At 35.9% G+C, this 10635-nt stretch overlaps 1 protein-coding gene across 1 annotated transcript; it reads right to left on the reverse strand.

The window, feature by feature from the left end:
* Positions 1-259: 259 nt before the first annotated feature.
* On the reverse strand, positions 260-6617 carry LOC110020069. The gene is made up of 5 exons (XM_020718041.1): positions 6345-6617; positions 1462-1774; positions 1253-1368; positions 771-1160; positions 260-600 (listed from the first exon to the last, which is right to left on the reverse strand). The coding sequence occupies exons 1-5, from the start codon at positions 6615-6617 to the stop codon at positions 505-507; spliced, it is 1188 nt and encodes a 395-aa protein (XP_020573700.1). The 3' UTR covers positions 260-504.
* Between the last annotated feature and the right edge of the window lie 4018 nt (positions 6618-10635).

Raw genomic sequence — 10635 nt, forward strand, 5'->3', positions numbered from 1 at the left:
CATCATCAGGAAGAATAATTACCCATAAAGGCTTGCCTTTATAAAAAAATCTTGAATCCCGAGATCTTAAATTCCTCGCAAAATAAGAGTAAAATCTCTAGTTAATATCTTATCAACTGTTCCATCCAACTTCTGAAATTTGACCAGTGATCTCACAGAAAACTCTCACAACTGTTCATTCATCTTCATGGGATGGCAAGGTGCAACCTTTTCGAGCCTACACCCTGTAAACGATCCAAACCACACTACATCTTTTCGAGTCAAAAATATTCTCAAAGCCCCACATCAATGTAAAGTTTTTTGGATTCAACCTCTTGGGGAGGCTAAGTTTAGCACAATTCTACTGCTGTAATATTTTACATAGTTGATAATAACAACAATCATGCTAGGAGATTCAAGACAGTCCTAAATTTCAAATAGGAAATAGAAAAAAAAAACAAAACCTTCTACATCATGGCATTTAGAAACGTACAAAAGAGAGGCGAACCAAGTCCTCTTACCCTTTCAGATCCACAACAAGAACATAAAAGCACTTGGCGTTAGTGCTGCTATCGCCACCAACACCACACCAATTTCCAGCGAGGCCGCCTGTCCCACCACCTGTGAAAAAAAAAAATAGAAAAGAAAAACTTGATTGCTAATGAGAAGAAAACAGTGGAGTGCAAAAATTAGATTTTTACAACGTAGCATAGATATCTATGAATGAAAATGTGGATTAAAAGTATGAATTGGGTACGTAAATGCATAAGAAATAGCTCTTCTTCGCGGACCTGATGAGCTCCCTGGCTGGGGGGCAGCAGCGGCCGGAGTGCGGCTGTATCAGTCTCCCCCGTTGGCAGTGGAATCACCGGGTTGCTGCTAATGAATGGCATTCCTTCACCAGCTTCCGGTGGAGGCGTGGCCGTCGCAGATCCCACCCCCGGCTCCAGCGGGGAGGCCTCTGGCGCCAAGCTCAGAGGCGCGGCAGCCCACCAGCCCCTGTGAGGAGTAGATGGGAGATCTCCTCCTGCAGTAGGTGGTGGCGCCACCTCCGGTGACAGAGCAGGAGAGATCAGCTCATGGAATAGAACCCTAACGAGCAGTTTCTCCCCCTTCTCACAGCTCGTAGCAAACTCATCCTTGATGGAGAAGTAGTAGCGGCCCGGCTGGGGTGGAGTCCACTGTAAACACGATTAATCACCAAGCTTATTAATGAATCCCATGTGGGGAGGATGAAACCGTGAAAGATATCTAAAAAGCGACAATGTCGAACCTTGAACTGGGTAGATTTGCCGTGGTAAACTAAGGATGCATCGGCAAAATTGCAGAGATCTAACGCCCTTCCGTTGTGAAAGAGATAAAGATTCTGGAGATCTCTGCTTTTGAATACTGTAAATTGATGAATGAGAGAATTAAAAAAAAAATCAGGACAGAAAGAGGGAATGGAAAGACAGAACTGGGATGGGTGAAGAGCAGACTAACAAAGAGAGTCTCCGATTTGAATGGTGACTGTTCTCCGGTCAGCGATGTCGTCGAGGACCACCGTGTCGGCGGCGGCTGGAGGTGTGGTGAAGGAAAGGAGGAGGAGAATTAGAAGAAGACCGGGGGTTCCCATTCTGAAAGAAGAGGAAGACGACCGAGCTACACCATTGGGGGCGAGAACATGAGAAGGGAGTTGAAGATGGAGATTACCAGCACGGCTTGTTGAGGAAGAAAGGCGGCCGGGGACGAGGGTTTGGAGCCACAAGGATCGGACATTGGGAATCGTTCTGTGAGGGAAAGAAAAAAATGGCATCTTTAGAAAGAGAAAAATGGCATCTTTATTTCAAAGGCAATGAGCAGGAGATAGAAAGAGCGAGATGGGCATGATAATTCCAACATGAAAGTTTTTGTAGAAGCCACGGAATAAACTAAAGAGAAGAATAATCTCATAATATTGATATAGATATATGTAATAGATTGTAAAGGGAGAGTGTGATGAAATGGGAGGGAGGGAGGGAGGGAGGGAGCGAGGGATTCAAGAGCAGTCTCTGTCCTAGGTTTCAACGATTAAAAAAGATGGCATTTTACACTTAATGCTAATTTTATTTTTAAGGGTCTATAATTATTATGAAACGGCACTTATACCTTTGATTCTCTTTGGTTGCTGGATTATTGATCAGCTAGTTTTAAGTCTTTGTCATGTCATCTTTTTGTCGGCCGGCTTTTGATCGGTCGGCTTTCGAGTTAGTTGGTCTCTCGTAGGTCAGCCTTTAGTTGATGAGGCTCCATTCGATTGCCCGTTTGATAAGCCTATGATTAGTTGGAATCAATTAGCCTCTAATCAGTCGCATTCTTAATTGGAGTCTAATCAGACAACCATTATTATTCAATTATCATTGCTTCAGCTACCCATGCATTACTTGGTATTCATCTTTTGACATATGCATTGTTCTGAACTATCAAATCTACAAAAGATTTAGATAAGTGTATTTTTTTGTATATATTTTAATTCTATGATTCTATCATATCTTAGTAGGTTGTGCTGCATTAAAAATGAGATAATTAAATCTAATAAATTCTCTCATATATTAGTTGGTCATATTGCGACAAGAATGAAATAATTAAAAGTAATGAATGACTAATTATCATTAAATGACTTCAGTTATTGATATTCTCTTAACTTTCAAGCCACTAATTTTCTAAATAGAACTTAGAGATGTCTTTCTAAATTTACGAGATTCGTGATCTTCTTTCCTTCACGGGCTACCCTGTTTCGTGTGAGCTTTCATTTCACCTTACTTTGTCGGTCATCCTTCTGCTTCAAGGGAGCTCACAATGGGAAAACTTATTAAATTCTAAAATGACAATCCGGACAAACTCCTGATCCAAGGGATGTTTACATAGGAGAAAGGACAAAAACATCCTAAAGGTGAATGAAGGAAGAAACATATGACGAAAAGAAGGACGGCCTCATCTTAATCAAATTAGATGGGCTCTTCCAAGGCAGCCCCAAAAGATGCTCAGCAGGTCGCCGCAACATAGAACCCAACCATTCAACTTATTATGGTGAACATGGCTCGTACAAGGGTTCAATCACTCAAAAAAAACATCTTGGTTCACTTGTTGCTGAAAGAAAGCCACGCTGAGGAGCCGAAGGTGCCAAAAAATAATAAGGGCTCTAGGCACTTAGGGTCTTTGACTAGTTAGTTTCTTTTGAATTTACTTAAACTATTAATCTTTTTGGTCTTTCATGTTGCAGATGCTTTAGTTCAGTTATAATTGAATGAAGCTCTGACCGTGTTTGTAGAGTGGACTAAGGGAGTTGTGAAAGGAGATGGTTCGCCTGCTAGCAAGGATGATGGAACCGAATGTCCCAGAGATCTCCCGCCACTTTCACAAACACATGAGGATTTCGCTAAGAAGGTTCGAGCGAACCATGAGACTCCGGTTCATCACCTAAACAAGATTAAGTGCTCTTTCAAGGGCGAGGCTTACATACAATAAAGTACGAAGATGCTTGCACTATCATCTCACATAGTAAAGTTGAAAGAGGAGGTTGTTACGATGAGGCCTATGGTGACTACCCTTTATTTGATGTTCTTAGACCTGTGAGAGAGATCCTGGGATTTTCAGGCTCAAGCTGAGTTCAATGGGCTAGGTAAGCTAAGAACTGGAGGCAAGTTCTTACTTGAACGGTTACTTCGGTTGTATTATTTATTAATTGAGGTTGCCTAAGACAATTCTCTAACCTACTTTAATGGCTTTTTGTAATAGTAAGTTTTATTTGGCTTTTTAATTTTCAAGTTATTTTAATGGTAAGGGCGAGAGGTGGGTTTATATCCTCTCTCGGCTCTATTTGTCTTGGTGTTTGATTCGGGTGACCTGCATTAGGTCCTTTGATCTTTCGCTAATGAATATTTTGGTCTTCCTCCAGTGGACCCTCCTGACCATATTTTCTTGTCTCATAATCCATTAGATCTCCTTGAGATTCATGATGACGCATTTCTAATATACTCTTATAATGATTTTTCTACAAATTCATGCAAAATTAATATTCATACCCAACCATTCCATGTTATATTTATAACTAGTCATACGTTTTCTGTATGTTGATATCAAGTTGTGCCCACTTAATAGTAAATATGGAATATATTTACATCATCCTTTTAAAAAAAAAAAAAAAACTACTTCCACAATTTGGTTATAAGGTATGAGTTCCAACGTTTTGTGTTCCCTATCCAACAAATTTCACCTATTCAAAAATTTTATCAAGTAAAATGTGCATCTAACATTTAATGTATTATATGATTAGCTTCATTGCAATGATATAAAAGTTGTTTTCTTACTTCACCTAACTTATTGCTTTATTCTATGCCTCTTGTATAAAACTCTCTAAATAAAATTAAAAGCCATAATTTATAACAATTATTTAGTTTGAAAAAAAATTGATTGATGACATATAAGTGGTCTTCTAAATTCTCTTTAATTCGACAGCATTTGTTACACCAACAACCCAATTAACTTTACTAAATAAAACTAAATTGAGTGGGAAAGAACATGCTACAAAATCACTAAATTAAAAATAAAACTAAATCCTTATAAGTTAATAATTACAATATTTACCATTTCTTATTCAATATTTTTAATAAAATAAATTTCTTATCTAACATATATGATTCTTTATAATAATATAAAAGAGATGGAAAATGTCTAGCCTTATTCACATAATTGATTTAGCTGAGCTTTCCAATATTAAAAGACGTCATGATATCATTATTAATACTTTTGAATTTTCATCTTAATTATTCACAACATATAGTTTATATCGATATTGTTCATGAATGCTTTTCATCTTAATTATTCACAACATATAGTTTATATTGATATTGGTTCATGAATGCTACATAAAATTGAATTGGCACGTGTCTATGGATGATTGAAACATCATGATTGATAAAAAAATTGAATTGGCACGTGTCTATGGATGATTGAAAAATCATGATTGATAGGCGCCGAAGTCCTAGTAACTACTCCCAACTACAATCACTCTTGACCGATGTACAATAAATCATTCTGCATATAATCATTGTACTTTGAAGAACTTTCTAACCCTTTCCCACCCGCGCAATAGCTCTTGGGCGAGCATGCTTGTGCACAAATCACTGAACGCTCCTCTAGTGCATCTGCGCTCACATCACTGCTTCTGCTAACAATGAGAGTCAATCCAACCTATTTTTAGCATCTTTAAGTCTGCAGGCTCATTTTTCAATATTTTAAGCTCAAATTTAATAGTTTAAAATAAATATTGAGAATATTTACTTGGCTCATGACTCTGAAAAGGGTCTGCGCTAACATCCAAGGAGAGATTACACCTCATAATTTTTTCAAAATTATTATATTATCATATAATTTTATGACAATGTGAGAAATATTTTCTTTGTGCCTAACATCAGCATATGAGAGTAGAGGGGTGATTGTTATGTCCCTAAAAAGATCATTTGATCAAGCATAAAACGTACATTGGAACTAAAAATTAAAAAAAAAAAAAACCAATTAAGAAATGTCCGTCCTCAAATTTATGATCATATGAGGTGTATTAGTGAGATAATCAAATGGCATAAAAATAATCTGATTTGAGCCCAAGTGAGCCCAGATCGTGCATTTAAAGCATAAAAGAAGCTTTGTGATATATTTTTAGGAACCAAATGATCTCTAAATCACTTACTTTCGACATCATTAAACCATTCAAATACTTACATCGGATCGAAGGTAACTCTCAGTTCATTTGATGGAGTGGTTTGTTGGGTAATGTGGAGACCCAGTCCACCGAATTTAATTAACTTCTTAATTAAGTATCTCACCTACCGCTCACCTACCACACCCACCTACCGCTCACCTATCACATCCCACCTGCTGCTCACCTACCTCCTACCTACCGCTCACCTACCTCCCACCAACCGTTCTCATGGTTTCTATAAATAGTCTCTTTTGGTTTAAAGGAAATACAAGCCAAGCAAAGCAAAGCAAGGCCATACCAAGTCCTATTGAGAGCTAGAAAGAGAGAAAGAGAGAGAGAGAGAGGAAGGGAAAGAAGGAAATAGAGATTTTCTTGTAAACGTCTAGGCGCTCGACGATGTCGACGGTGTAATTCCTCGAAGAAATAAAATCCTCTCCAGCTTCGTGAAAGAAAATAAATTTGCAGAACCACACAAATCTGTGTGTCGCTCTGGTGTTTTCTATTTTTTTTTTCGTGCAATTTATTTTTTATTTTATTATCGTCATTTTTTCACGACATATATAAAATCAATTGCTCGGCATGTATGCAAATTTCCCAAATTTTAATACATAAAACATATTTATTTATAAAAGATAAGACACATTACTTTGATACGGATCTCAGTACGGGGTTCTGTAGAGCTGCCAGGCTTAAATGATTTATCTGTAGAATACAGCCACGCCTTATGAACTCCATTAACGAAGCTGTAGCGATCATTCAACTGCGCATTATAAGGCCACTGAAGAACCAAATTCGCTTGGCTTAATGGCACCGAAGTAAAGCCATCAGTAGGATCCGCGCTGCAGCAGAGAAGACAACTGTACATCATCAGGCTGAAGAAAGCCAAAAATGCAAAGAGAAACGAAGCAGGAGAAGCCATGGGCTCTGGGTTAGTTACAGTACTGATATAATAACGTTTGAATTCCAACGGCTATATTTATAGAGAGAGAGAGGATACTGATATAACGTAGTAGAGGGGTAGTTTTATAATTTATTAATTATAATAATTGCCAACATCATAACTAATTAGCGTGTTAGTTTTCTCTGTGTGGGTGGATAGAGTAAATAATTAATTATATGGCGTTACTGCATGGTTGAATACGAAAGGAAAATTAACATATATACCCTTTAATTTCTATGTATTTACAAACCTAACACCTAATTTTTTATTTGTGCACATATACCATCTAACTTATGCATGAAAAGGTATATTTATAATTCAATGGTAAATATATAAATACATATGAGTTGGATGGTATGAAGGTAAATATATTTAATTTCTAGTTAATAACATAACTAATTAATGATTACTTGATTACTCCTTACGTTAAATAGTTATAACTAATTAATCGCACCCTCCTGATACAAGCAATTATTAAATAATACTAAATAATAATGTAATTAAAAATCATAATTAGTTCTTAAAGATCCAAGATAAAACGATAATAATTATGGCGTGCCCCAATAGGCTTTACAGATCCAAGTCTATTTACAATAATATCACCCTACTATTATAAGATAAGAACTTGGATTCCACGAAAGAACTAAGCAAAGTACAAAATTTTATGTAGCATTTACATATGTGCCCCTCAATTCTATTTATTTGCATGTCTGACCTCTAAAGTTTATATTTTTTATGTTTACACCATCCAATTCTTTTATATCATATTAAAATATAATTATTTTAACTTTTAAATTGTAAAATAAACAATTTCATACATAAATAAGATGACAAATTCACATACAAATTGATGTATATATATGTATGTATGTATGTATCGACATATTTTTTTCATTTAAACATAGAGCCGAATATGCATATAATATGGGTTAATTTATTGCAATTTAATAACTTGCACAATCGAATGTGAGATATTTGAACAAGTGATTATATGATTACGTATATCAGAATAATATATTTAATAATTTATAATGAAATGATACACAAAGGCATCAACATATGAAGATCAGTGGGAGAATTTACAAGTATAGCTCTTTTTTTCTTTTTTTAGTATATATATTTATCATTGATGTGTGCTTGAAAATTTGTGGTGGTAGAATAACATATTATTGTCTTAGCGTTGCACGAGAGTTCAGCACACACTCGGATCAAAGAAAAACAAACAGTGATGACACCATAAGTTTTTACGTGGAAAACCTGTAAAGGGAAAAAAATCACGGGGTCTGGCCCAGTTGTAAAAATTCACTATTTATTGATGATTACGTAAAACCCTCGTCTCACAAACGGGTAAAGGTTACTAGATTTTTTAAAGTTGTAATATTGACTGACAGAGCCTGATTAATGGTGCATGATGATGATTGGTTGTTGTCAATGGTGATTGACAGAAGTTGACGGCTATCGGTGAGTGTTTACAACGGTCAGCGGTGGTCAAAGACAGTAAACGGTTGTCGATGGTGGTCGACGGAGGTAAGCGGTGATCAACGACGATCAGCAGCGATCGACGGTGATCGGCGGTGGTCGACGACGATGGTGCTGGACTTCAGCTTCTTATCAGAGCTTCAAGTTCTCTCTTAAGGCTTAGGTTTTCCCCTCATGAGAGGGATGAGACTCTATTTATAGTGTTCTAAGTGCAATTAAAATAAGAATATGAATCATATTGATCATACCATTAAGAGCACTACCCTCGATCAAACAACATTTGATGGACATTTGAGTGTCTTAACGTTGTTGGAATTGAGCAATATTGGGCTTGTCGGATTCATATTGTCGAGACGTTCGATTCAACTATGAACTCGTCAGATTTGATATACACTTGACTCTCCAAATGTGTCCGAAAATCTTCCAATAGATATTTAATGGCTTGATCTTGGTTTGATTTCACTCGAATTGCGCTAGTTTTTATCTCATTAGGTCCATCTCATCGAGCTGGTCAGTTTGACCATAAGTTTGTCGAAATCAGAGTTGTAGATGACTTTTAATTGAGGTTTGAATGTTTCTTGTTCAACATATTGCAACGAGATTCGTGTCAGATGATGAGAATTTGTTAGTGGCGTATGAGTTGCCCCCTATTTTCGGACGACAAAAACTATTTTTATATTAAATTAATCATAAATTTTTTAAAACCACCAATGTTAAGTTTTATATCCAAATGAAATAGAATTAGTGCTAGTTTTGTTTCACCACCAAAAATATATATATATATATATATTGTCTCTGCCCTTAAACCTATCCCTCTTCTATACCTTCTTGGCCTTGTTGATACCATTTCTTTATTGATGACCATAGTTTACCCAACACCATTGCCTTATTGGCCTTTGATCCATTCCTGAAATTTGGGCATGATCGCCATCTTCCCCCAATCATCTCCCATCAGTAAGACTCCATATATTTAGCCAATTTGTTCTACTTGGTCAAAGATCCCTATCAATCATCTCCTTTGTCATTCACGACCCCTATCATTTGGTAATTTGTGTCCAAAGTTCTCATATTAAGATGGATGAAAACATTCAGACAATGAGTGATTCTTATATTGATATAATTTATGCATATCAAGAGCCATCAAATTCAATCCTTTGATCGCCTAACAGAAAGGTCGACCGACAGGAGGATGACCGACCAAATGTCCGTCAATTAGGCATCGATCGACTCATATATCGACTAATCATGAGAACCAACTAAATAGGGTTAAATATAAACATTAGCCAGGGTTAAATGTAAAACTCCCTTCACACTCATAGCTTACCAAGAATTTCTTCTAGCACTCAATAATATGCATCATATTATTGCTCTCTTTGCAAATAGGTAGCTGCAATTTGCATCCATACAATTAATTAAGGAAAGATTTACAAACATACCACATAATTCCTATGTATTTACATGTCTAACAGAGAAACTTCAACCTTTTACTCATCTGTCGCAATACCAATAAATAGAAGGATGTATTTAACTTCTTTTAAAGTCAAAATAGTGATACTTGTTCAGTGATATGAAAGCTTTTGGTGATATAATATACACACAATTACTTAAGGAAAGATTTACATACATACCAAATAATTCAAATGAATTTACATATCCAACACCTAAACCTAATCTTTTACTTATGTCACATTAACAATACATAAAAAGGTGTATTAAGGATAGGAAAGTTTTTGGTAGATATGTAACTATATAGGAATAGGGCGGTATGCATGTAAATGCTCTTATTTAAATCGAGTTCAAGCCACCCTCAACTTGAGCTTAATTAGCTTTATTGAGTTCAAACTTACTCTTAAATCTAGGAATTCGAGCCGGCTCCTGAGCCAACATGTTTATTAATTTTTTTTTTTTTTAAACAAGCTAGCTCACGAGCTAGAGTCAAACTGGGTCTAACTTAAGCTTGACTTGTTAGCTTATCTAGCTCAATTCACGAGCCACTTATCAAGTCGTGCTTGTTAGCCAGCTCGTGCACGAGCCGGCTTAACTCACACCCCTAATTGCAAATCGCCTGAAAGTACATATTACATTGAAATATGAACTATAACTATTATTTTTTCTTCACATCATTAGAATGAAAATTTGGGGCTTAAAACTAGAATATATGAGTCATCAATAAAATAATTAGGCATATTACATGTATATTTATGTATATGTATGTATGTATATCACATGTATATGTATGTATGCATGTATGTATATATGCTGCATTAGATCAAATAATTAGGCATATTACATGAGGAGCATTTATCTACATACAACCCAACTTTTATGTATTCACCTATATAAAACAAAACTTTGTTTTTATTTTCTTTTTATTTTCTTTTTTTTTCATTATTATTATCTTTTGCATTTATACCTTTGCATTTAGACCTCCCAAATCTTTCATATCACATCAAAAATATCATTACAGGCTTTTGTGCATGTGAGAGGCGGCATGTATAAAAAGATGGAAGTTTAGATT

The sequence above is a fragment of the Phalaenopsis equestris genome, unplaced genomic scaffold, assembly GCF_001263595.1.
Source record: "Phalaenopsis equestris unplaced genomic scaffold, ASM126359v1 Scaffold000090, whole genome shotgun sequence".
Classification (NCBI taxonomy): domain Eukaryota; kingdom Viridiplantae; phylum Streptophyta; class Magnoliopsida; order Asparagales; family Orchidaceae; genus Phalaenopsis; species Phalaenopsis equestris.